Source organism: Alligator sinensis, unplaced genomic scaffold, assembly GCF_000455745.1.
Source record: "Alligator sinensis unplaced genomic scaffold, ASM45574v1 scaffold1801_1, whole genome shotgun sequence".
NCBI classification, from domain to species: Eukaryota; Metazoa; Chordata; order Crocodylia; family Alligatoridae; genus Alligator; species Alligator sinensis.
Genome location: NW_005842608.1, coordinates 720,174 through 746,064, shown reverse-complemented (window position 1 = coordinate 746,064; position 25,891 = coordinate 720,174). Strand labels below are relative to the sequence as shown.

Sequence of the window (25,891 nt, the reverse complement as noted above, 5' to 3'; positions counted from 1 at the left end):
TGTGGCTTTTTCAAAAGAAAGGATCCAACTCAAATGAAGGAAGACATGCTTTCTGAGGACAAGGCTGACTAGAGCAGGATCTGTGATGGAGTCTCATGCTCTTTGCAAAAGCTACCATGTCACAGCCTATCCAGAAGTGAAGGGATTCAGTTTCTGTGAGCTGGGATGGGATGGTCAAGGCCCTGAACCTTACGACTGCCACTCTTTGCTCTGTGTTTAGAGACTTTGCACTTCTGGGAAATGCGGCCACCTGCCTGTGCAGCTACCGTGGATTGGGTGGCTCCTTGCAGAAGCTGGACTTCCCTAGGCTGATAAAGAACAGACTCCTTATTTCAGATTCTGCCTGTGTGCAGCTAGCTATGCTGTTGAAAATGCATTTCAGAGCTTGCTGAATTTGTCCATTTTTGTTGCTTTCTTTGCTATTTCAATACTGAGCTGCTTTGAAACGGGCTTTAATGGTAGGTAATTCCAAAGGTGGGGGGTGTATGTAGCAACAGATGAGTGGAAGCTCACTGCCAAGGTGCTGTGATGAGCGATTCGAGGTCAGAAGAGGCTCGGGACTGGAAATACGATAAGTCTTGAGGCATCGTGAGTCTGAATGGTAAGACGTCGGGACTGAACTGTGCAGGGTTGCAGCAGGTCACGACTGTGGCGTATCAGGCGGCAGAGTGGAGGCCCACGAATAGAACAGCAGTGTGCTGCGCACCATGGGAACGGCAATTCGCAGTGTGTGGTAAGAGTGTGTGGTCAGTGTGCATAATAGCTGCTTGACCTGGGGTTGGCTCTAGGCCAGACTCTGGACATCTTTTCTGAGTACTGACATTCCCTCTAACCCCCCACCTCAACTTTTACTTTTTTTAAAGAATGAGCATAAATACCTTTAAATATTTCCGCCTTTGGCTGTGGCGGTCCCTAGCTGTGGTGTTTGTTTTATTTCTGTCACATTTGCTTACTCTAAAACCACACGAAACCGAATGTGTGTTTGCGTGTAACGTACAGAATAAACGTGAGACCTTCATTGTAACAGGAGGAGGGCAGACTGCTCCCAGTGTAGCTACAGTTCGTGAAAAACAAAAGTAGCTCAGCTGCCGTGTGGCCTGGGCTGAGGTTCCTTCAATGCTCCTGTGTGGCATCAGGTGGGAAGGCAGAAGGGAATGCATCTTTCTAAAAGTTGTACATGGGGCTGTGCTGGCCTTGGGTTCAGCGTCCAGGTCTGCTAAGGTGCCAGCAAGAGCAGCCCCCACCCTCCCGACAGGTAACTCACAAACAGCAGTGGAATTGGTTGGTAGGAGACGGCACATCTGTTCCTTCCAGGCTAGATTTCAAGTGGGAATTGTGCAGCCCCGGTCCTTGGATGCAGAGGAGTTTCAGGACGTCTGTGGTTGGGGCCAGAGCTGGCAGTCCAGGCAGCTCATCCTGACTTGCTTGGGAGGGAGTAAAAGCCCCCATTGAACCGCCTTCAGGAACAGAGAGGCTGTTTGTTTCTTGCTGGTTTCCGTGCGTTCGAGCTGTGGCTGGCTGTCACGGCCCAGAGCTGGCTGAGTCCCTCTCTGTCTGTCCCACAGGGTTCGGGTTCATGCCTTTGTCTCCCAGCGTGGAGTGATCGCTTACCCGTGCAGTGATCAATCTCATACGGCTCGAGCGTGCCTGTTCCACCCCACCAGCACCCTGGGCCGTCAGCAGCAGGAGGCGCTGTTGTACAGCATCTGTTCCCAGATGTTACGGTTTTCTAGGTTTAATCCAGACTACAGCCATCACTATATACACGTGGACATCTGGAGTCTGAATTAAAATTGGCTCCAGTCCGAATTAACTAATCCGCGCTGAATGAGGGTTAAAGTTAATGCAGACTATAGCAGTCTGAACTAGGCAGTTTAAACTCTGTTAATTGATGTTTTCATTTGGCAGGTATTTAGGGCTTGAAGTTACCCGTTCCCACTGCCAGGTGTAGCAAGTGAGTGCAGTTTTGTGGCTCTGAAGTGCAGAAATGCTGGAAAACCTCCTCCCCCCTGATGGTCAGTGATCATCTATTAACCTTTAATTTGAATTGTGCGATTTGAATCAGTTAACATGGTTTAGAAAACGGTGAGCACATCTACAAATGGCCTTAGAGACCTGCTGTTGCTCCTGAATCCAGACTTGTAGTGTGCTGCAGTGCTGCCCAGCTAGGCCAGCTGCTTCCACCCCAGCCCTCTCGGCTGCGGGAAGCAGGAGGTGCTCAGCACGTCGGAGACCGGCCTCCTGCAGCAACACTGAAAACAAACAGAACGTGGCCACGGCAAACCAGCACTGGACTGGAGTAACACCAGTGGGGAGTGAAGTCGGGCACAGTGGTGGGTGCATGCGGGGGGTGCTGATTTATCCAGGAGGCTGGCAGGTGCCCCCCTCTGAGGGAACTGGTCGCTGCGAAACGGGAGCAGCTGTCAGCGCCCAGAGGGAGGGTACCGGGTTTGAAGATAAGTGCAATGGCTGCATCAGTCAGATCGCAGCTTGGGCACTAGTACCACAAGCTGTTTGTGCAGCCTCCTGGCCCCAGCAGGCAAGGCACTTGCTTGCTGCTAGTCTGTCCCAGGTGCCAAGCATTGAGATAATGAGGCTTGTGAAGGGAAGGCTCTGGGACCTGAGGTCTGTGTAAACCGGGGAGCCGTCCCGCCTCAGGTCTTCACAGCTGGGTCGGCATGCTTGGAAAGGCCCAGCTGGGTCGGCATGCTTGGAAAGGTGGGCCTTTGTTAAGCGCAACAGCATTTGCTTTCCCACCTTGTATTTAAAAAAAACCCCCCACCAAACAACCCAGTGTCCTGTTGTTTTTGGGAGTTGCCTCACTGCAGCTTCTGGACAGTCCCAGGGGTGAGCCCTGCATGCGTGTGACCTCGCTGCCTGCTCACGCCGGGACCGGAGTTCCTGGCTCTGCTTGAACGTGGGGTTCAGGAGCTGCTCCCCACCCCTGGAGCTGGGGGTTAGCAGAGTTTCATAGAGTTGGAACCAAGCGGCTGCCTCGGGGAAAGCGGGAATCTGCAAATGCGAGGGGCTGGATCTTGGCAACACGCTGGGCTTTGCACAGCAGAACATGCCAGCCACGAGCCAGTCACCCGGACCAAGGGGAGGTATCGCCAATGGTTGTACCTGGTGGGGAAGGATATGAAGAGGCTATCTTGTTTCACAGCTGCTTAATTTGTTTTGGGAGACGGTCGGATGGATTTATTCTTGGGGGAGGGGCATGTCTTCTCTGCTTTCTCTCCAGCAACGGGCGAGCCTCATGCCATTCAGAAGCTCAGTGTGGACAAGCCCCTGGACATCGAGCTTTGGAGGAGCTGAAAAAGGCCACCAGTGCTTTCAGTCAAGGCTCCTCGTTACTGCCTCCCCACCCATCACTCAGCACCTCCTTACAAACCAGATCACATCTACATTTCGCAAGAAAGACTTTGCTTCTGTGTGGTGCCAGAGCCTGCAAGGAGAGAGAATCACAGCCTGATTGTACATGGTGAGTCTGGAGTCACAACAACTGATCCGTGCCTGCTGGCTGCTCCCCTGGCGAAAGGAGGTTATTTGTAGAAGCACAGGCTAGGAATAGGGAGTGGGGGCGTTCCCAGGACAATTTGGATCTTAGACTACTTGGTAAGAATGAAGCATTAGGTCACTTCCTGGATGCCTGATATGCCCTTCCTTGCACCTGCCTCTGGAATAGGATCTCTGCCCTGTCTGTGGAACAGCCTTCCTCTTCCCATCGGGAACAGCCTGAGTTCCTAGCTTGCGCGCACAAGTGCCTTGTGCACGTGGGCTGTTTTGTTCAGAGCTCTGTTTCATATGAGAGTGGGATTATTCGGGTATATTCAAATCTCATCACTGCACTTAGGTCTGACCTGCAATCATCAGGTCAGCAGCTGAGTCTCCTTGGGAGAAGCGCTAAATGAAATCTCACTCTGAGTGTACAGCAAGTGGTGACATAGGGGACTTGCACGTGGATTGTGATAGTGACATGCAGACTTCTCTCAGGCTAAGGCTGAGGTTTTTTGGGTGTGTTTTCTTCAGCTATAGCTATTGTCCTGGCTGCTTTTCTGGGAGGGAATAAAACCCAGTAAAATCTGGGAAGGTGCTAAGGGCCTGCCCAGTTGCAGGTCCATAATGTATGAGTGTCCAAACCCTTGTGAGAGAAACGGTGTGTGTTTGAGCACTCTTCTGCATCGCACAGCAGTCGTGCAAAAGGAGAGTTCATTTGGGCCACGTGTGCGCTGTGCAGTTTTGCTGGTGTAGCTGCCGTGGCATGTGCGCGTCTGAGAGTCATGTCCCATAGCTGTGGACACCGCTATGCTGCCAGGGCAGGCTGCTGCTAGCTTAGCTAATGTCATTCAAAGAAGCGGTGCAGCTGTACGGGGAGAAAACCCCTTTCTGCTGCCATGTGCTGGCAGTCTGGCTATGGCAGAACTGACTCTCTCAAGCGGCTCAGCCCGTGGAAGGCCATGTAGCCCCAGAGGAGGAGCTTGGGGGTGGGGTGGGTCTTGGGAGAAAACGTGAGGGCAGGGAGGGCTGTCATTGGAGGCCCAAGCCAGCTACTTCGTGGATGGGACAGTCGTGCTTTGCCATGTGTTGGGGTGGGGGGATCCCATGTGCTGTTTGCTGCCCCTCTGCTTAAGGAAATGGGACGTGGGTGGGTTTCTGCAAGTGCACGACACCAAGAAAATGCTCGACTCCACATCAGTGCTTTCTGCCAATGTAGTTGTTTATTATTGCTTCCTTTACTTAATTGCTATGCTGCCCTGCCCGGCAAGGGCTCAGGGTGGCTTACTGTGAGACAGCAGGAGGATGGAGCGGAGAACAGAGTCAAGGGAACATGCGTTGTTATCCAGGGCAGGGAGCAGGAATTGCTTCCTATCTCCAGCTGGCGGTTAGCCAGCGATGCAGGGAAGCAAGAGGGCTTAGACGCTCGTGCCTGACTAGCAGAGCGGTTCTTCGTCAGCAGTCAACCTTTTTAGTGCTATTTTGCCACAGTAATATCCTGCGCACGGGTCAATTCTGTGGAGCCTCTTCAGTGACGGTTCCTTTCTGTGGCTTGAAGCGCGGTGCCTTTTAATTGTGGCGTGTGCCCCGATACTCCTGCACTATGGGACAGGAGCCAGGTTTCTGTGCTCCATTCCTACGATCTCTTCTCCTGCTCTTGTCCTTTCTCGTCTCTCCCGCGACTCTCCAACCCCTTCTGTTTTCTTGAAACTTGCAGCGAGCAGGATCGTGGCTGGAGCAGGGGCCTCTGCGCTGCTCCTTTCAGGCAGCTTTTCTTTATGAAATGAATTGGAAGACTTCTTGACTTGTAAATCAGATGCATCCCATCCAATCCTTTGCAGCTGGTGTAATGCAAGCCAAAGCCATTCGCGGCGAGTGGATGGCGCTTTAGGGTGGTGTAATGCAAGCCAAAGCCATTCGCGGCGAGTGGATGGCACTTAAGGGATTAGTCTGGCCTGCCAAGAACGTGTATTAACCCAGCCCGCAGCCATGTATCTTATTGGGTCCTGGAGTTTTCCCTGTGGAAGCTTGGTTGTAGTTTTTTTTATCTTCATTAATAGTAAACCCTTCCAATAAAGTCCTTGGCACTCAGGTGGATCTGAAGTTCCCAAGAGCACAGATGTATTCAAAGCTCTGAAGCCTCAACGGTCCCCCCGTCCTGCCAGAAAGAGAGCGTTGGAGCTTATTTCACGTGAGCTGGTTAATCCCCCAGCAGCACGGGTGGAGTGCAGAGAGGTGGCTTAAAAAGGGAAAAAAACAAGTGGGCAGAGGTTGAAGGCTGCTGCCTCTTATTGGGGTGCCAGTACTTCTGCACAGATCTGGATCGTCCCACCATCGTCCACTCGAGGCTTTCTGGCAGGAATACTCATGGCTCGGGCCTAGGCACGCAGTAGGAGACCGCCCGTGTCGGCTATTCCTGCCTTTCCTCATGTCCCTTGATCGCCGCAGCCAGGCAGCCTAGACGTGCTGCCTGTTTGCTCAGTGCTTTCAAGGGAGCGACGGTCCGCTCGTAACAGAGGAAGTGGGAAGAAGCTTCTTCCCGTACAGATACTGCTAATAATGTGTTGTTCAACCTCCTTAATTGCCTGCTGCCAGCTGCTTGTAATGGATTAACCCCCGAGGACTGGTGCGATGATGGGACATGTCATAGATGCTTTTGAGGCCCCTGAGCTGTCAGAGGTGGGGTGGGGGTCCCGTTTTAAAGGACTTAAAAAGGACATTTACACTTGCATAACCAGCTTTTATGCCGGTGTAATCAAGAGCAGGACAGATCCTCCCTGGGTGGAACATACTCATGGTCCCGCTGATTGCTGCAGCCAGGCAGCCTAGACGTGCTGCCTGTTTGCTCAGTGCTTTCAAGGGAGCGAAGGTCAGCTCTTAACAGAGCAAGTAGGAGGAAGCTTCTTCCTGTACGGATATTGCTAATAATGCGTTGTTCAACCTCCTCGATTGCCTGCTGCCGGCTGCTCGTAATGGATTAACCCTCGAGGATTGGTGCGATGATGGGACATGTTGTCATAAATGCTTTTGAGGCCCCTGAGCTTTCAGAGGTGAGGTGGGGGTCCTGCTTAAAAGGACTTAAAAGGGACATTTACACTTGCATAACCAGCTTTTATGCCGGTGTAATCAAGAGCAGGACAGATCCTCCCTGGGTGGAACATACTGACGCGGGGTGCAGACTTACCACAGAAAATACCAGGGGTAAAACTGCACTGGTGCAAGTGTCATCTGTTCTTTTCACGGTGCATTTGGCTAGGGGCAGATCTCGTGCGGATCAGCAGTTAAACGTGTTGGTACCAGGTGACTGGAGGAGCACCGTGGAGGCTGCCTGTGGGGGAGCACAGGAACCTGAAGGGCATCCCTCACCTGTGATCTCCAAGAGCAGGTAGCAGCACTGAGAGGTGACTGCGTGGCGTACGGCAGTGCCACGTGGAGGTACCCAAGCTGGCTCTGGGAGCAGCCTGGTCTCAAGTGCACGCCAGAGGCCTGTGATGGGTAACAGGAGCCTCAAGTAGGGAGATGTGATTTGCAACCACGTTGTAGATTGCTCGGTGCGTGCGTCTGCAATTGCTACCGTGCGCATTTGGCCTCCCTGTTTGAGATGGGATCAGGCTGCATGCCGAATGGCTAGTGAGATCCTTGCCCTTCTTGTCACTGATGTGAATCCGGCCTACGCGACACAATGGCTAGAAAGCGTTACTATTTGGCGGTGGCCTGTGAGGAATGAGTTTGGGCCTCCATCCAGTTCCTGGAAGATTCCCAGGGACTAAAACCGCGGCTCCACGCGGCAGTCCCTGCTGCGTTGGCTGTCCAGCAGAGCAGGTCAGGGCTGACAGAGCCCTGGCAGGCTTGCATTGCTTCCCCATGCCTGCGCGTCAGGGCTGAGGCACTAATGTACTCCCTAATGGAGCCGATCTGCCAGGCATAGCTTGGAGCACGCTGCCTCGTTATGTTAATGTGAAGGCACGCTTTATTAAAAGCCTTCAGCTTTCAGTCCTTGACTTGACGTTTCCTTTGTGGGCTGCTCTTAGAAAATCGAAGCTCCGGCTTGCAGCGCTGCACAGAGCCTGCCGTGCTCTCAGCTGCAGCCTTCAGGCTCCCAAACGGTGGGTTTTCTTAATGGGAGCTCTTCATTTCTGCTTCCTGCCGTGGTGCCAGCAGTTCATCCATCAGCGTCGGTCCTACGAATTTCCTCAGCCCTGCACCCTTTCCTCCCCTTGACACACAAACCTCCTCCACAGATGTCTCAGTCCTGGCGTAGGGGGCAGGGAAACAGCAAAGACATCAGCTCAGGGTGATTAAAGACTCAGTGGAGCTATCAGTGAGCACATCCCCAAGATAAGGGAAACGATGTGGTGCTGAGCTCCAGACCCTGTTCTTCTGCTTTTCCCACAATTAAGTAGTATTTGAAAGGGATTTTCAGATTTCTGAAGCAACCCTCAGAGTTACGAGCTGTGGTCTTAGAAGCTGAGTCTTTGAGCTGAATGGGAGCAGGAGCGGGGCCCTAAACAGAAAGCACCAGTCTGTCTCCTGGGGCCGGCATAGCCCCATGCCCCACGCTTGCAGGCAGATGTGGACGCTTCCATGGGAAGGACGGCAAAGCTGGGACTGCAGTTTCCATGCCGTGTGTCCGGCACTTTGTGACGTGTTGTTCTAGTCCAATCACTGGTTTTTTTTTAAAGGAAAGAGCAGAAAGCAAACCAAATCTGCAGCTCCTCATTTGTAACCATGACAACTCGCAGCCTGGCTCTCTCGTGGCCCTGCGCTGCGCCGACTGCAGAGTCACTGCGGGAGGGAAGGAGAAGTCCGAGTTGCGTTTGGACGGTTCTACCTTGGCAGGTTACACGTGCGTTTCCCCGCTTCTCGCCCCCTGCAGTCACATCCATCGTCTCCAGGGAGAGCCGTTCGCTCTGCGCTCAACCCTGCTATTCGTGCATTTCCGCGTGTTGGTCTCGTGGCTTCAGAGCAGCCTTCCCACCTCAGCCTGTTCGTTGGTCACGATGCGTCGGCCTAAAAATACCAGGTTGTGCGAAGAAGGACCTGTTGCCAAGGAGCGAGGTTGTCTCGGCCCCTTCCGTGAGCGATTCCCTTGCTTCAGTCTGAAACGCCACATCAACCGCGGGCGCACCCGGGCCCTGCGTGGAGAAAATGCGTTGCGACTCCTCTCTAACTCCACGATTCATCTGCCCCGTCGCCTGGGACACGGAGTGCCTCTGTTTCGTTCGGTCGCTTGTTGCAGGAGTTCGGGGGTTGCTTGTCCCTAGCTGCCCTGTATGCCAGGCACAAAGGTGCCTGTTGCACGTGACAGATGGAGCTACCGCGACTTCTCAGGGCTCTTGGTCCCAGGAGCTGCCTGTGGTTTTTGCCCGGGCCTAAACATTAGAAGGAACCTGAGGCCCAGATGGATGCTGCGTGATAGCTAAAGCCACCTTTGGCCCATGACGGCGGGTGCGCACCTGAGATCATCTCAGGGTGTAGGTTGTAGCAGTGTTGGTCTAAGGACGTAGGCAGACCAGGGTTCTTTGGGCAAATCTGATATCTCTTATTAGACCAACTCAAATAGAAATTATTTGGTCTAATAAAAGATATGAGACTTGCCCAAAGAACCCCGTCTGCCTGAGATCGCCTCGGACATCGCTCGTGAAGCTCATCTGTTTAGCTGAGGAGCGCTGCTGGGCAGGGACTTTCTCTGGAGAGTGCTGACAATGGTTTAGATGCCATTGGGCTACGGGTAGGAGGTAAAAAGTCCTCCTTATATGGCTCTGTTCTTGCTGCACTTTGAAGGGTGTGAATTCTTATCTGGGGAAATTTCTGCTCATGAACTAAGTGAAAGCACACATCTAGTATGAACTACATTTCTCAGACCTCTCGATAGCAAAAGATGCTGCCGTGACACAGACTAAAGTAGGTGATAAATGATCACAGGGCTAAAGATTGCTGCGAGAGTGCGAAGATAACAATCCGTGACACTGCAAACACCAAAGCAGCGTTGTGATGCATTGTACAAGAGGAGGTAACTTGGTGCCGTGGGGTGACGTTTAGGAGAAAGTAGGTTGAATATTTTCAGTGAGAACCAGCAAACTGTGGGAGTAGTCACACCAGGGAAGGCTGGAAAGTGAAAGACTCAGCTTTCCACGAGAACATCTTGCTGAGGACAACCCTGTCATGACCTCTGGGGACTTACTCGAGGACACCTTGCAGCTCTCTGCCCCTGGTTACACGACTGTTCAGCGTTGCTGAATGAAGAAAACGCTTGTACCGTTTTCTTCATTCTGTCAGAGGATGATCTGGGCACGGGGAACTGGCGGAGGTTGCGGACGGGGGCTGAGGAGGGAGAGAAGATTTAAAGATAATGTTTCTCTCGCTGTTCTCTTAAAGTTTAATAATTTAGAGGAACCTGGGACTTTCAGATTCACTTTTGGGATGTGACAACTGCAACTCGCAACAGCCTCGATAGGAGCTGCGCCCATGTTAAATGGGGTCAGACACCGCTCGCACGAAGAACCGGATTACGCTGGAAGACTCCCCGACTTGTAAACGGGATGCATCCCATGCAGGAACGTAGTCCTTTGCAGTTGAGTCCTTTAACTCAGACCTTAAGTATCACTATGTAACTTGTATAATTTAAAATTTTTGGACTTAATGGTAACCAAATGAAAGTAATATCAGCTTCTCTGTAATCCCGAGGCCTGGAAAGGTGCTTCCAAATTCTTTAAAAGTGCTCTGCTAGAAACAGTTATTTCAAAAACAAGCCATTTTCTTGCAGCGCGTGTGACCTTGATGTCGGGTCGTTAGAAACTGATGTTGCTGGAAGCGAACTCATCGGTTTCAGCTACCAAGCAGAGCAACATGCAGATCAACCACAGAAAATATCTACCCGTTGCTTCCAAGCCCTTGCCTTCGCCGTCAGGTGGTGTCACAAGCACAGGTTGCAATAACTTCTCTCTGTAACCCAACCATGTTGGGTTATTTTTCTGTTGACTATGTTTTGGAGTCGTCGTGTAGCCACATGCAGAAAGTATCTGTCAGTCGCATCAACTGTTTGTCTTGCTGGGGGAAGGTGTTTTTGGCAGTGAAGTATTTTGGATTGCTCTCACAAAGGCCAAATTATCTTTACTCGGGCAAATTCCCAAGTCATTCCATTGGTCGGTGTTGGGACCGAGCAGAAACCGAGCGAGGGCTTTGAGATCTGGATCCCCCGAGAGAGAGCGAGACGTACCTACGTGGCCCTGAAAGCTCAGCTTTGTTCTGGTCGAGTGCAGGGAAAGGGAAGAGAGAGCATTTTTTTGGGCTGCCAGGATTTATCTCTGGGAAGAGGAGCTCTCTGCATAGCTGGTTTGGGGATGATTGCTCAGCTGTGACTGCAGCACTTGCTTGTAAGGACTGAGCTGCTGCTGCTGCCGCCGCTGCCTGAGAGCAGCTGAGAGGAGGGTGGAGATTGGCAGCTCTACCGGAGCTGCTGTGTCAGGTTTCAGTGCAGAGCACGTGTGGATCATTCAGGCTGAGTTTACCGCTGCTTGCAGCTGTCACCAACGGGCCAAGCAGGGAGGATGGGGCAGGTCGCCTGGAAGAGTTTGTTCGTGTCGCTTTTTGATTATAAAACGGAGAAGTATGTCATTGCAAAGAACAAGAAGGTGGGGATCCTCTACCGTGTGGTGCAGCTCTCCATCCTGGCTTACCTTGTGGGGTAAGGGACACGGTCTCCGCTTCTTCTGCCTGCTGCGTACTTGCGGGGCTCACCTGGCCACAACCAGAGACTAGATGTGCAGTGAGGGCTTTCTCGGGCTGTGGTTTGCTTGGCTGGCTTAATGCGAATGGCTGCATTTGCTGATCATTGCTGGGGTTTGCGCGTGGGTGGATGCATTGGAGGCCAGGTCCCCCCTAGAAGCTCTGAGGCCCCCTCTCCCATTTGAGATCCACGCTCATTTTAAGAATGTGATTGTGACCTTAAAACTACGTTATTCCTGCCTTTATCGGCCGTGATGCCAGAGCACTGCCGGTGACCCTGCTGGAAGCTGGAGCATTTATCGCCGGTGTTGCCGGCTCTGGGGAGGTGCCAGGGAAAGGGCAGTGCTGCAGGGCTCCCTTCGGCGCTGGATGCTAGGTGAGATGGTGCCCGTGTGCGTGAATCGACTGCAGAGGGGGACGGCACCAAGCAGCAGATTCCTTTGCCTGGGACCGGCTGCGGTGCTATGAATGCGGGGAGGCCGCGTGCACGTCACGTGCCCTCCATACATTTCTGAGCAGGGCTGTTGGCATGGTGATGGGGTTAGCACCGCCGGATAATGGCTTGGTCCTGCATGCAGCCGAGCGACCTCGGGTCTTGAGCTCCGCGACCCAGGATTAGCGTGTAATGCATGGGCTCTTCCTCCCGGAGGATGTGGGAGGATGCTGCCTGTAAGCACCTCTGGCTTAGCTGCTTGCCCTTCGAGTCCTCACCGCTCCTACCCCCACTCCCTGTTTTCACTGAATAAATATAGCAGAGTCACTCTGCCTGCCGGGTTTATTTATAGCCCCGGCATTACTTAGCAGAGCAGGGACGGAGTCTCAGCAGTCTGGCATGTGCCCGGTGCTGAGGAAGCAGTCCGATAGCTGTGACCCCTTTGGGAGAAGAGGATGCTAAAGAGACTCCTGGCAGGGAGCCTGAGGAGCCTGGGTGCTTGTGATAGTCCCTCGCTGGTGTGTGTGGCTCTGTGAATCCTTCTGGTACGCGGCGCTAAGAGCGCCCTTGCCGGGCTACCTTGCTCGCTGCTCCTGGGCTGCGCTTGCATTTACCAGCCGTGATGAATGTCATTAGCCTGATCTTTTTAGTGCCGTTCAGATGAGGGGCCTTGAGCGCTGCATTGGGCTTCTGGGCCTGCCCTGACCAGCGACGTCCGGGGACAGGATGTTGTTTTCTTTCCCCGCCGAGTGGGGAGAAGCCAGAGCCGAGTCTGGAAGACGGGCCTGGCAGGTGCTAGCTGGGAAATGTGCTCGTCTTGCGGGGAATTGGGGAAGTATGAGAATCGGCTGGGAGGAGAGGATGGAGGGAACGTTCTCATTTCGATCCTCATCTGCCCCGGGAACAGGCATGAATGAGTTGGGCATGTGTTGCCCCTATTCCTCCTGGCAGCTGCCGACGCATCCAGGCCCCCCCAGATCTGGCCTGCCCCTCCTCTCTGATGAAGTCTGCCCTCTTGCTGGTCTGAGGTTCTTCACCGACTCGTGCTTTTTGGCAGCGGGCAATCCAAGCTCCACGGCAGCCCGTGGCTCAGGAGCTGGCGGGCACTTCAGTCTGCCACGTAAGGGTCTCACCGCTCGGTTCCTGACCCCGGCAAGGCTGGTGATGCAAAGTTTTCTAGGAAGTAGCCACCCCCAACAGTGAACCCTGCCCAGGGCGTTACTTAAGCTCCCCTGGCAGGATTCGCAGTCCACTGGCCCAGGAGCGAACCCAGAGCCAGATGAGAGCATTTTCCCTGTGGATCGCTCTGAGCCAGCCCCTGCCCAGCTTCCCGAGCCGCGTCTCCTGGGCAATGACTGCTGCGGAGCTGGCAGTCCTGTAGCAGGTGGTGACATGGGTGCAATCAGCCGGCACCCAGAAGGGCTGCTGGAGTCTCTCCCATCACAACTCTGCCCAAAATATGCCCAAACGAGGGTCACCCCTGTTAGTGCTGAGCAACTGGTAGGTGTCCGGCACAGTGGGAGGAGGCTGACACAGGACCAGACCCCCAGCTCTGCCCCGTAGAGGTGAGCAGGGGCTTTTCCTGGATTAGGCTGTATTTATAGATTCATAGATGTTAGGGTCAGAAGGGACCTCAATAGATCATCGAGTCCGACCCCCATTTAGGCTTTGGCTCGTGCATGACACCAAGCACAGGCTGCCTTCGTTACCCTGCTGTGCCTGGCAACCTTGAGCAGGAGCCTGGCTCTGCCCTGCACAAGTGGGACCTCAGGCAAGTCACTTCTCACCAGTGCCCTGTGTCGCGTTAGCCATGGCTGTTTGGGGCTCTGGACACAACAGAGGTCGTTCAGGGATTTGCTTGCACTAAGGTGCTTATTCTGAATTTGGCTGAGAGGAAGTCAGTGTTGCTGGCGAGGTCTGATTTGCCCTTGAATTGCACTTTGCCCCCAAAGGAGCCGTCTCCCTGGGGGCAGGGGTCCTTGAGACCCCTTCTGGACTGGTGCTTGTTGCAGGCGGTTGGGATCAGGCTTGGGAAGGCCCTTGGGTCTTGCTGACCGGCTCATGCACTGTCCCGGCTAACGCTGTCACCCGCTTCTCTATTCACAGGTGGGTGTTTGTCATCAAAAAAGGCTACCAGGACGTGGACACCTCCATCCAGAGCTCTGTCATCACCAAGCTCAAAGGGGTGGCCTTCACCAACACCTCGGACCTGGGGGAGAGGCTGTGGGACGCGTCCGATTATGTCATCCCCCCACAGGTTTGCTCTGCGGCCCTGGTCCCTTTGCTTTGTCCGTCAGCCTCCGCGGCTGGACAGACTGATTCCAGCTCGGTTGCTACTGCGAGGAGTGACGTAGGGCAACCGGCCTTGGGGTGCCTTGGAGCCTCAGGGCTTTCCTGCAGGTCTGGACCGCAGATCTCGCTGAAGCATTTTAGCAAGGGAAAAACCACATTGATTTCTCTGCGTAACGTGAAGCTGCTGCTTAAGTGCTTTGCAGGTCTGGGGTCGGGCTGAAAGCGCGCTGCACTTACTCATGCCTGCTCTACTGGAGAGCTCCGAGGGGAGCCCTGGGGAGGCGAAGGAGAGGCAGGAGGTTGGTGCAGGTTGAGGAGGAGCTGCCCCTGGCCATGTCTAACTGTACAGTGAGGTCTCACGGAAGTCTGTCCAGAAGGGACCCCAGAAGCCATCACGTCCAGCCCCTGTTCAACGCAGGGTCATCCTGGTCTCAGCTGTTCCAGGCAAACGCTTATCCAGCCTGTTAAAAACATCCCAGGGTCTCCACTGTTCAGCCCCTGTATGTGCTCTGTACCAGAGCTGACCCCTCCCCTGGAGCTGGCAAGTTCCTCATAACGCCCAACCTACGCCACCCTCGGTGTGATTTAAGGCCATTATTACTTGTTCTCTCCCCTGCGGGCATCAAGCACAAATGGTCGGCAAAGGGCATGTGCCCTTACCCCTCGGGCTGCTGCTTTCTTAAACGACGTTGAAGCCGCGGCCCCGGCCTTGTCTCTTCTGCAGCATGTCCGAGCAACGGCCGAGGCAGGGAAGAGCCAGAGCTTCCTTGCATGTCTCGAGTTCTCCTGGGGTTGCTGACAGGTCTCTGTTCAGCACTGAGGCTGGCTCGTCCAACGTGAGCGGTGGCAGGAAGCAGAGCCGTTTCTCGGGTGTGCCTGAGAACAGCTCCACCACCACGTTTTGGCCCCCAACGCGTGGACGCAGCAGGAAGCCATTGGTGTGCTCTTGCAGGTGTTGAGGTGGCCTGGTGCCTCCCCTCCGGCTCTGAGGTGCTTGTGGTCAACCACACCCTTTTGCTTTCAGTTTCCCTGCTGCCCAAGCACTTACTTCCCTATCTGCCGTAGATAGCTTAACCTCCGTGTGAAGCACGAGACCTGCAAGCAAGAGCTTAGCTTTTACTCCCTTCTGGTGCCTGGACCATTCCCTGTCTGCCTTGCTCTGTTGTATTAAAAATTGCTTAGGGCTTGCGTTTCAGGCTGTCTGTGCAGGTAACATTCACCCACATTTGTAACCAGGAAAGCCGTCCCCCCGCTCCATGGCATGTGCACGTGCCTGTACGTGCTGGTGCAGAGCAGCATGAGCCAGGCACAGATCTGTGCACCTTGTGGTTCTGCAACAGGACCTGAGCTCTGATTCTCACCTAGTCGTTGTGGTTTATGGGAAAGGAAAGGAAAGCTGTGTGCTGAGAGCTGCGACTGAGCCTACAAGTGCTGTCCTCCCAGCCTCCCTGCCAGGCATTGCATCTTGCTTATCCAAGTGCAAGCACCTGCCTCCCAAGCCTAGGCGCGGTTGAATGCTGTCCTGCCTGCAGCACAGGGTTTCACATACGTGCCCTGTGGTTAGGATACAGGCTGCAGGAGAGAGTGCTGTGCCCATGCTGGGGGGCGACATGGCCCCATGCAGAGATCTGGGCTCCATCCTCACCCTGCCACTGGCTTTCTGGGTGACCATGGGCAAGTCACTTCTCCCTGTGTTATTGTGACACCCTACGTGAGGCGCTTAGACCTGGGATTGGAAAGTGCCACGTGAGATCCCGGTGTTGTGCTGCTCGGAGCGTGCGACTATAGCAGGGTCAGCGGGCTTTGAAAGGTGTCTTTTCCTTTTTCCACGTCTAGGGGGAAAGCATCTTCTTCGTGATGACGAACCTGATTGTGACCCTAAACCAGACGCAGAACATGTGCCCCGAGGTAGGAAGGGGAGGGCTGGCCCTCAAACTGGCAAGAGGGAACAGCGGACCCGGGAGATGAGGAGGGAGGGGGTCATCTCAGACCTGGAATGGGAGAAATGGGATTCGTTTCAGGGTGGGGTTGGGGGAGGTCGGCTGGCTTGATGTGCAGAGGTGCTGGGCATTTCCAGCTCCACCGGACATCAGTGACCGCTGCCAGGACCCAGCACAGCTGAGAATCAGGCCACTGCAGCATGCAGTCAGCTGGAGAAGGGGGAGGGGAGGAGTCGTCCAGCTGGACACGGACGTGTTGCAGTAGAGCCCAGGGAAATGGATGGAGTGACCAGTGCCACCCACGCTCTGTTTTCACTCTGGCCAGCGGGCTGGAGGGTGCTCAGCACCTAAACCCAAAGGACTGCGCCCTAAACCAACAAAGAGCAGGTCTTGGAAGCTGTATCATGAGTGAGGCAGAGGAGTCCCAGTGCCAGGATGCCCAGGCCTGGTGCAGCTGTCCTGCCTCCATCTGCACACGCATAGGGATGTTCTGCTTATTAACGACCCTCTCGCCCCGTCCTGGCTGACTTTGCCTTACCCTGCGCTGAGCTGGTCGCGCGCACGGACAGGTGGGCGTCCGGCAAAAGCCACTTTCCTGGCTGAAGCCTTGAGAATGATGGCCCTTCCCTCTCCTCCCTGCTTCTGGCTAGCTGAGCTCCGGGTCTGCCTGCAGCGCTGGTGGGGACCGAGCTGCCCTCTCGTGGCCGCATCTCTCAGCTTGTAGCTGGCGGATCAGGGACTCGAGACTGTACCCAGGGCCCCTCTGCTATACTGCAGGGTGAGAGAGTTCCCAGAGTAAAGCGATGTAGCGCCCACACCTCAGCAGGGCATGCCAGACCACAGGCAAGGCAGGAGAGTGCCCAAAGCGCCTGTGTGACTTAGGGGCACGTGCCCTATTGAACGTCAGTGGGGCCTGGTTTTCTAAATCACTTGGGCACGTAGACCAATGAGGAAGGAGAAGAAATGGGTTTTACTCCCCTGTGGAAACACAGCGGGTGGGTGAGCAGGCTTCTGTGAGATCCAGTGCCTCTCCCTGTCCCTCGCCCGTTAAATAGCAGCGCGTGCCCCTCTGCAGCTGGGGGGCCGGGGAGAGCTCCTGTGGACGTGTTTGTTGCCTGGTCGTGGCCCTCGCTGGCTGCTACCTCCTGCCTTGCAGAGCCCTGCCATTCCCGACGCGCTGTGCAGCAAGAACAAGGACTGCCCTCGGGGGGAACCCGTGAAAGCTGGCAACGGTGAGTGATGGGGTCACCCCGGTCCCTGCACTTCACCTCGGGCAGTCGGCTCCTGGCCTGGGAAGACACCAGGGCGGGGAGAGGCTGGCTGGAACTGTGCGGCTCTGGCAGGCTTCCTGGTGGGGGGGGTAGCAGGGGGTGCTTCAGGCTAGGGATGTCTCAGATGTCTAATTGGTAACAGAGCTGAAGCAGCAGTGTCCGCATCTCCCTGAGCTATTTATTTGCCATCACTGACTTGTCTACAGCGTCTTTAAACAGCCAAATGGGTACTAGCCACGCTGCCGAGATCCCCTGGGGCTGCTCTGCAGAGCAGCAACGAGGCTGTTTGAGAAGGGAGAGCTGGGGGGACGACGGAGGGCCTGGGGAAAGCTGTCTATCATCCAGTCTGCCTGGGGGGAAAGGAAACTGGGTGCCCCACATGACCTTGTCAATGGTCTTCTCTGTGTCGCAGGGGTGAAGACAGGCCGCTGCATGAAAACGGGGAGCAACGTCAACGGGACATGTGAGATACTAGCGTGGTGTCCAGTGGAGAGAAAATCCAGCGCCAAGTGCGTGTCCCGTCTTGCCCTGTAACCAAGCATGGCTTGCCATCTTCGGCAGCATGGTTTCTAGGGAATAGCTGATGGAAAAGTGCTGGGTGGTGGTTGCTGGAATGCCCTTTTTGAACCAGGTTGGAAGAGCCCCTGTACTTAAATGTAGCAGGGAGCTCTGCACAAGGGTGGCGCGGGGCAGGGACCGCGCTCCCCTGTAGACGCAGGGGGGACACAGTGCCGCGCAGTGTGTGCCAGGTGCCCTCCAGCCCTCGCTGCTCCCTGACTCCCTCTGTCGCTGCCCGTTTCTGAAACAACCTCTTGAAAAGCTGGCCCACCTGCGTGGGCTGCTGGGTAGGGCTGAGCTGGGCCAGGAGAGATCCTATAGTGCTGCCAGGGGTTCGGAGGATGCAGCCCTGATTTCTGTCTTGTGAAGCAGAAAGGTGAGAGCAGAGGGCCCGGAGCCGAAACCCACCTGACCCCTCTCTTCCAGGAAGGTGCTTTTAGCGAATGCGGAAAACTTCACCGTGTACATCAAGAACTCAATCCGCTTCCCAAAGTTCAAATTCTCCAAGTAAGTGCACGTGCTGCTCTCTGCCTCACTCAGAGCCTCTCTGATGTCCATAATCCTACGTGGGCTTCTTTAGCTTTATTTCCCTCTGCATTGCGGGTGCGTGATTCAAATGCCCTTCTAGGAAGGTGGATGCTTCCTGCTGGTACTCAGAGGAAACCACATGGCTTCTGGCTGTGGAGGAGCAGGGAAGGGCCAGGAGGGAAAACCGCCAGGCTCCTGAGCACCGCCCAGCCTGTCACTTGTCGGACAGGACCTTTGACCCGCACGTGGCCGCACGCATCCCAGCCATAACTGCTCCAACTGCCCGGTGAAATACAGGCTGCTGTTTCCATTGCAGGTTTTATTGTCCTGCCCAAGTAACCACTGCAGTCAATCTGAATACTGGAGTATTTCCTTGTACAGCCGGGCTGGCCGCCTGACCAACAGGCGCCCACCCAATGTAAAATCTGTTGTGCAAACTATCGCTGACCTGCCTATTAGAAACCGCTCTACCAAGCAGCAGTGTCTGGGGCAGGGCACTTGGAGGGCTCCTTGGGAAGGTAAAACCAGGGTGCTCTGCCTTTCCGCCTCCAAATTATTAAGAATGTTCTGCTTGAAGCGAGGAGCATGGTGGAGCCAGCAGGAAGGGCTGGCTGGGCCACCTGCTCTGGGCAGCTTTGTTGCCCATTCCTGGTGGGTGGGTGTGTGGGTGTGCGTGTGTGCTGAGAGCAAACAGGATGCAGGGCAGCTGGGGTGGGGACCGCAACGGAGGCATAACACTGGAAGGCAATGCTGAAGGGAGGGTGAACCCTTCCGCAAGTCCTGGTTTTGTCAGCAGATGGCCTGGGGGGGTAAAGGTCAGCCTGCCTCAGTCTGTTCACAGGTCCCAGGGTCTGTGTTGGCATCTGAGCATGCCAAGTGCATTGATGGTAACAGAGTAAGTGGCGTGTTGCCCTGGGTTGCACAGCCGGTCTGATAGCAGAGAGGCGCTGCCCCGAAAAGGAAGGTCCCTCCGTGGCTCCATGGGGCAGCAGAGGGAAGGGTTGGAGCAGCTCTCTGCTTTCCCATCTGCAGGACGAATGTGCTGAAAACTAACGACGACTTGTACCTGAAATCCTGCCACTACAGCCCCAAGAACCTGTACTGCCCCATCTTCCGCCTGGGCAACCTCGTGAGCTGGGCCGGGAGCAACTTTCAGGAGATGGCACTTGAGGTACAACCACCATCGTCCCATGCTCCCCCAGCCAGGGAGAGACCTCCCCGCAGTGCTGAGACATCTCTGTTGGGTGGAAGAAAGGACCCCACAGATGTGATCCCCCCCCATCCCCTCCCTGGCCTGACTCAGCTTGAACAGTGTCCCTGTAAGGTCTGTCTGTGAGAAATTCGACTCCCTATGGTTTACAAATCCGTTGTAGACAGTGCTGCTGGGCTCAGAGAAACGTGGAAAAATTAATCTGTTGTCACATAAGGGGAGACTCAGCCCTGTCAAGGAGTCAATGCAAGGCCTGGTCCCTCTGGAAGCCCACTCACTCAGCCCGTGATGCAGCCCTTGTGCTGGCCTGCTGCATGGGACTCAGTCTCGCCTGCCGTGGCTAAGTGTCCTGTCTGCTGAAGGGCACAGACTTCATCAGCGCCTGGATGTGGAAAACCTCATGGCTACACGTGGGTCCTTCTGGCCTGGGCACTGCAAGGTGCACAGTGTAACTGCCCCCCAGATTTCCAGTACAGGAAGAGTCCTGGTGGTGCCGGGAGCATCGTGTGATTAGCTTCAGTGACATGAATGTGGCTCATACTGATCTCCTGGCCAGGACCGGGGAGGTCTGCTTTCCTCTCCTCTTGCTTGAGAGACACTTGGCAGAAGAGCAGGAAGTGGGGTTCAAGGAGGAAAGAACCAAGCTGGGCTACAAGAACAGCCCACTGAAAACCTCTCTCCCTCTCTCTCCTCCAGGGTGGTGCCATCGGGATTATGATTGAATGGGACTGCAACCTTGATAAAGGGCCGTCTGAATGCAACCCTCACTACTCTTTTACCCGGCTGGATAACGAGTCTGGAGAAAAATCCATCTCCTCTGGGTACAATTTCAGGTACGTTACTGCTATCCAGCGTTGCAATCCTGGATTGTAGATTGTATCAGACTCTGTGCCTAGGCCTGGCTAGCTTTTGCAGCTGTGTTGCTCTGCTTCCATGATTAGAAGACTATTTAAAATGTTCCCTGCCTCTTACACACACACTCTCAGAAAAGCAGGGCTGGAAGGGACCATAGGTCATGTAGTCCAACCCCCTGCCGGAGGCAGAAATCATCCCTATCCAAACCCTCCTGTACAAATCCACAACCTAAACTCTTAGTAAGACTGTAGTGAACCCTGACACAAACACAAGCTGCTACACCCTAACCTGCCACAGGTAGAGCAGGTGAACCACGGCAGCCAGCGTCACATCTCGTTACGGCACCTAAGCCACGAGTCGGCTCTTTGCAGAGCTCGTACCCTGACACAGCAGAGGTGTGCAGCGATTATAAACCTGGAATGGCAGAAATGATTTACAAGTTCAGCTGAGTCGGCCATAATCTGTACCAAGCCCCAGCTATGCCCATCGTCACCCCCAGACAGGGACGCTCGGCTGCCACGGAGGTCTTCGGGATCCAGGCACAGGTGTGGCACATTTTCCTTCCCTTCTTCCACTGAAATGAGGAGGAAATTGCAGCAAGGTCATTGCACCAATCTCCTTGGGCTTCCTGATCCCTCTGGCTAAGACTGGACATGAAACACTGTCTCCAGGATTGAACTAACTCTTGGACCCAACCCATGTGCTCCTCTGAGGTGTTGGGTTTAGGACCACACTGTTCTTCGTAGCCAGGTGTTTTATAACAGGGAAATATTCCCACACCTGGACACTGATGTAACCCCTCTGCTGGGCACCCTGCAACATGGAACTAGAACACTTTTAACAGTATAAAATGGCTTGTAGATTGTGTGTGTGTTGCATTAAAATAGCTTCATCTAGAAGCGGGGCGGGTGCCTGAGTTAAAAATCAATGGCCTCACGTTCCCTGCATGCCAGGTTTGCGAAATACTACAAGAACACTGACGGGGTCGAGTTCCGGACGTTGATCAAAGCCTACGGCATCCGCTTTGACGTGATGGTGAACGGCAAGGTGAGTGAGGAGCCTGGAAAGAAACCGGGGAGGGGGCGTTGTAAAGCTGGTAAAAGCTGAATGCATTACAGCAGTGCTGCGATGAGACCGAAACCCACTCCTCCTGCATGTTGAGGGGAGGGGGCTTCTGGCAGTCCAGGCTCACTGGCATGAGGAAGTAGGGTAAGTGTGGGTAGGGGAGGGCACAGCAGAGGCTGATTGCAGAAGCAGGCTGGGCAGAGTTGGATGAAGACACCGTCCACACGTAGGATCCACGTCACATCTCCTGCAGGTTAAGGAAAGCAGCTCAGGCGAGGTCCAGCAGCTCCCCGGGGAAGAGAGGTAGTTTGGTTTCCTGTGCATAAACCTCAGAACTGTGGAGGTCAGGTTTCAGGAGAGGCCTGCATTAACGCCCTGCTGCCCGCAGACAGACGCAGGCCTCTTAGTGCAGACGCTAGTCTCGAAAGCCTGCTCTGCGAAGAGCTCTTTCCTACAACCCAGCCTGCTGCTGCTGGTACCTAGGCAAAGGGCCAGATTTCCCCGTAGTCGGCTGCTTGGCTCCTGGTGAGCTGCTGAGCTAGCGCTAATCGCTCTGTGTTCTGTGGTTTTTTTTCCAGGCGGGAAAATTTAACATCATTCCAACGATAATCAACGTGGGTTCAGGGCTCGCGCTTATGGGCGCAGTAAGTAAAAGCCACTTCTAATTCATTCCAGTCCCAGGGTTAAGGTGTCACCAGGGTGTGCCGTAGGCTTGGAAAATGAGACTAAAAGTGAAACTGTCTGTCCTAGGAGGATTCCTCAGAAAGGCTGATCTGTGGGGTCTGTGCTCACTGCATGTCCCCACCAGGGTTTAACGCACGAGGGAGAACAGATCCCACCAGGGGCATGTACATGGTGTGAAGGCTGAACTACAAACAGTGCTGTAGCCTTTCATGTGTTCTCCTCTGAACAACACTCATTGCAAATTAGACCGGGTCCCCTATTGCTGCACTTCAAAACCTGAAATGTGATGCAAAGAAACTCTAATATGCTAAGATGTCTTGGGTCGGCTGGCATGGTGGAAGAGCCGAGGCAAGACGGGTCCCACCGCCACTGAACTGTCCCCAAGGGGTTAGAAAGCACATAAAAGCCTCCTGTAAATGGTGACAAACTGCTGGCTTCAGAATACGGCTGGGTGTTAAGGAGCCGCTAGCAGTGGTTTTGTGGATTTTAACTGGCAGGAGCTACCTTTGCTTTCAGAGACTGCAACGTGTTGCCCTCAATCTTTTGCAGGGAGCTTTCTTCTGCGACCTGGTGCTGCTGTACCTCATCAAAAAGAGCCACTTTTATCGAGGCAAAAAGTACGAGGAAGTGAAGTAAGTAGGACTCTCGTCACGTTTCAATGCGTAACATTGTACCGTACTTTGGAAGGACGTGGTGGTGCACAGGAAATGCTAATGGCAGGGGGGCCGTTTGCGGGCAGGAAACGATCCGCATACAGATGAGGATAGCGAGTCCCTCCCTCCAAGTCGTGGCTGGAGCGAGGCAGGGAACAAGGAAAGCTGCTGCCTCACAGACAAGTCAATAACGGCCCCCGGCTCGGTCCATGAGGATGCCAAATGGAATCGATGGCAGCGTCCCAGAGCTGCGGCAGCCTGGTCCCGTGTTCGCTTACTGAGATGAAAAAGAGAGGCCCAGCCAGGGAGCGGGTCTGGGCAAGGTGACTTTGGGGCTGGGCAGGGACGCAGCGGGAGCTGCGTCAGCGATAGCAGAGCAGGCCCCTTAGGCCCATTCCCAAGCTGCTCAGTTGAGATGGGTGATGATGACAAAGATAAAAAGTGCCAACGACAGCAGGAGGAACTGCTGCACCAGGCACGTCCAGTGTCATATCTGGCACAGTGCTGGTGCAGCCTTGGAGCCCCGCTTTGAAAATAAGGGTCTCAGTTCTCCATTGGCTTCTGTATTTCATACGTGGCCCAGCAGCCTCTCCGGTATGTGGGCGTACAACCCACGTGCATCAGCAGGGAGTTAGGCAGGTCCCTCCGTGGAGCCAGCGACCCCTTGCCAGCACACAGTGCCAGCAAATCATGGGAAAAGGGCTTGGCTTGGAAGAGGGGTGGTTTAGCTTTGTCTTTTCCGATGCAGCTGGTGTTACACAACATGCTCGGTCCTAGCTGTGAAAGGCTGCATCTGCCTCTGGGTGCACGTGCAGCCACTGCTGGAGCGAGGGGCAGTGTTCGGCCCACGGAGAACCGCTGTGGGGCCGCTTGCTGGCATTATGCAAAAACCTGCTAGTCAATGTGACGGCTGTGTAAGAAGCTCAGGTACAACGAGCTTGTGCAGCTTGGGCAAAGGTGCCTGCCTGCTCAGGGAAACAACCCTGCTCTTAGCTGAGGTGGTGGGCATTCACCCAGCCTGGCACCAACTGAAGCCCCCGCGGCTCTGTCCAGACAGGACACTGCTGCCCTTGGACCTTTCACTGCCACTTTTGCCTCCTATTCCCAGGTCCTGTTCAAGGAATACGGTTCCGGGTGCTACCGCGAGTGGAAATCAGAACGCCGAATCCCTGGCTGGGCTGAGGCAACTACAGGCAGTGGAGACTTAACTGCCAGCCTGGTGGTTAGAAAACACATTCCATACAGATTGTGGGGTTCAAGGCAATGCTCAGACTGTGAGCTGGACACAGCCTGCGTCAGGTCTTTGTATCATCTGGCTGCCCAGAGAAGAGGTCAGTGATGGCTGTTCGCTACCAGACAGCAGTCTGCTTGCATCTCCTACCCCGAACCATTCTGCTCTCTCTTGAGCCAGTGACGGCAGTCATTGCTACAGGACTTTTATTTTACAAAGCAACACGAAGAAGCCAAACCACGGTTTTATACATGCCGACATCAAAACCAGCATTGTGACGTGGCAGCGCTCAGCTTCTGCTGCAAGATCAGCACCATGAAACACGCTTAGCATTCCCAGGAGAGGTGGGGCTGGAGAAACTGGTGCTTCCCACTCCGTTCCGCTGCCTTAGCTTCCAGATCCTGCTAGAGGTGGAAATCGATCGGCCTGCTTGCCCCGGGACGAGGGAGCGCTGGTCTTTCATGCAACCAAGGAACAGGGCCGGGGTGGGGGCTCCTTCCCTTTCAGAGCCCCTGCTGCCGAGACACACTGCCCGCACGGGGCGATAAACTCATCGCCTTTGAATATAAACTGATAGGCAGAAGTGGTGCTCTCGGGGAAAGCCCTCCCTCGAGGCAGACTGTTTCCTCCCCTCTCCAGTGAAATGTGTTATCAACCCTCCATGATACGATAGCCTGGGCGTTGCCTTCAAGAGCACACGAGTGTTTGCAGTAACCATGCGCAGTGTTGATACCCGTGAGATTTTCCACTGGTAACTGGGCCGAGTGGTTTCCCCCTTGTGGGTGTGAGAAAACCCAGGGTGTCTGCCAGGCTGGCACGGCCAGTCACCACATTCGGGAATGTTTTGAATCAAGCCTGTTGCTTTCCAAGGAAGTAGGGAAATGCCTTGGAGACGCATGCAGTGTAGTTAACCCTTGGCTGTTTTTCTTGGGGGGAAAACAGCTGCTAGGAGTTGAAGTGGGAGAGGAAGGGAAATCTATCATACCATGGCAATGGTCACGGTCAGCACGCTCAGGAAACTCAGTACCAGGCCCCCTCCTGCCTCCGCTTGCTTCAGCAGTGCTGCTCCATTTCCCTATCATCTTGGCCTGTAGGTTTGTGAACAGTTAAGCAGCGTGCAGCACCTACCGATTCCAGGCCCAGAGAAGGGCTTGCTGCTGCTGCCAAACATGCCCCGTGCCGCTGGACCGGCAACGGGTGCATCTGCTCTCCCTTCTGATCCGCAGATAAAGTTAATGACTGGGCCTAAACCAGAAGCCACCGTTTAATTTAGAAGCTGTGTGCACTCATGCTGCTGCTGGTGCACACAAAGCCTCGTTCATCTTTACAAGTCTCTTCTCTAGGCAAAGGATGCTGTGTCCATAAAGCCATCCTAACAGGCCTGACTTAGTGTAGTCTCTTAGAAATATTTTTCTGTCACTGTAGTATGACTCTTACCTAGCTAGTAGTCTGCTGGATGAGTAGTATTTCCATTTAATTCTGCTTATGTAGTTTTAGAAGCTGAAACAAGTGGCATAAAGGAGTGCTATCGAACATTGAACCAAAGTGCAGTTCAGGAAGACCAAACGGCTCGTCACAAAAATTAGGCCGGGCTCGTTCTGTACTGAAACGAATGTTTCAACATGCCAGAACAGTACAACCCGCTTCCGGAGTCGAAGTCTCTCAATCTCCTCACAATACTCACTGCATTGTACTAACCCACGCCCTTTCTTTTCCCTTTTGCAAACTCTAGACACTGTTTAACCGCACGATTCTCAGGAGTTTTTTCTTTTTACCGTGTTTAATATCTTTGTTGATGTTTATATGCAGAAACGGGGTTTTTGTCTATTTTCAGACAACGCTCTTGGCCTCTTCTGTAACTTGTGTTATTGCAGGTAATACCGATTGACCATGTATGATGCTAGTTCTTCCCTTCAGTAATGCATTGCCTTGGCATTTGTTTTTCAAA

At 54.2% G+C, this 25,891-nt stretch overlaps 2 protein-coding genes across 7 annotated transcripts in view; both read left to right on the top strand.

Moving 5' to 3' along the window:
- Positions 1–915, top strand: part of ITGAE (integrin subunit alpha E) — a 33,973-nt gene extending 33,058 nt beyond the window's left edge. Inside the window, exon 32 of the mRNA XM_025214830.1 lies at positions 1–915. Coding sequence (XP_025070615.1) covers positions 1–72 — 72 coding nt within the window. The 3' untranslated portion in view covers positions 73–915.
- Positions 77–25,891, top strand: P2RX5 (purinergic receptor P2X 5). Of its 6 annotated transcripts, XM_025214825.1 has the most exons (14): positions 81–733; positions 1,909–2,015; positions 3,214–3,481; positions 13,763–13,913; positions 15,785–15,856; positions 17,045–17,120; positions 17,572–17,668; positions 18,144–18,224; positions 19,278–19,416; positions 20,152–20,288; positions 21,264–21,357; positions 21,954–22,019; positions 22,609–22,691; positions 23,821–25,891. In XM_025214825.1, the coding sequence occupies exons 2-14, from the start codon at positions 1,988–1,990 to the stop codon at positions 23,918–23,920; spliced, it is 1,392 nt and encodes a 463-aa protein (XP_025070610.1). In that variant the 5' UTR covers positions 81–733; positions 1,909–1,987; the 3' UTR covers positions 23,921–25,891. The 6 variants fall into 6 exon arrangements, with proteins under 6 accessions (XP_025070614.1, XP_025070610.1, XP_006033164.1 ...); XM_006033102.3 differs by having other exon boundaries at positions 82–733; positions 1,909–3,481; XM_006033104.2 differs by lacking the exons at positions 81–733; positions 1,909–2,015 and having other exon boundaries at positions 3,349–3,481; positions 17,572–17,622.

Excerpts from the sequence above, each read along its gene's own strand:
- P2RX5 (XM_006033102.3), top strand. The coding sequence starts at position 3,114 with ATGGTTGTACCTGGTGGGGAAGGATATGAAGAGGCTATCTTGTTTCAC. Across the intron at positions 15,857-17,044 it reads CGCAGAACATGTGCCCCGAG|AGCCCTGCCATTCCCGACGC; the intron begins GTAGGAAGGGGA and ends CCTGCCTTGCAG. Across the intron at positions 22,020-22,608 it reads GGCTCGCGCTTATGGGCGCA|GGAGCTTTCTTCTGCGACCT; the intron begins GTAAGTAAAAGC and ends AATCTTTTGCAG.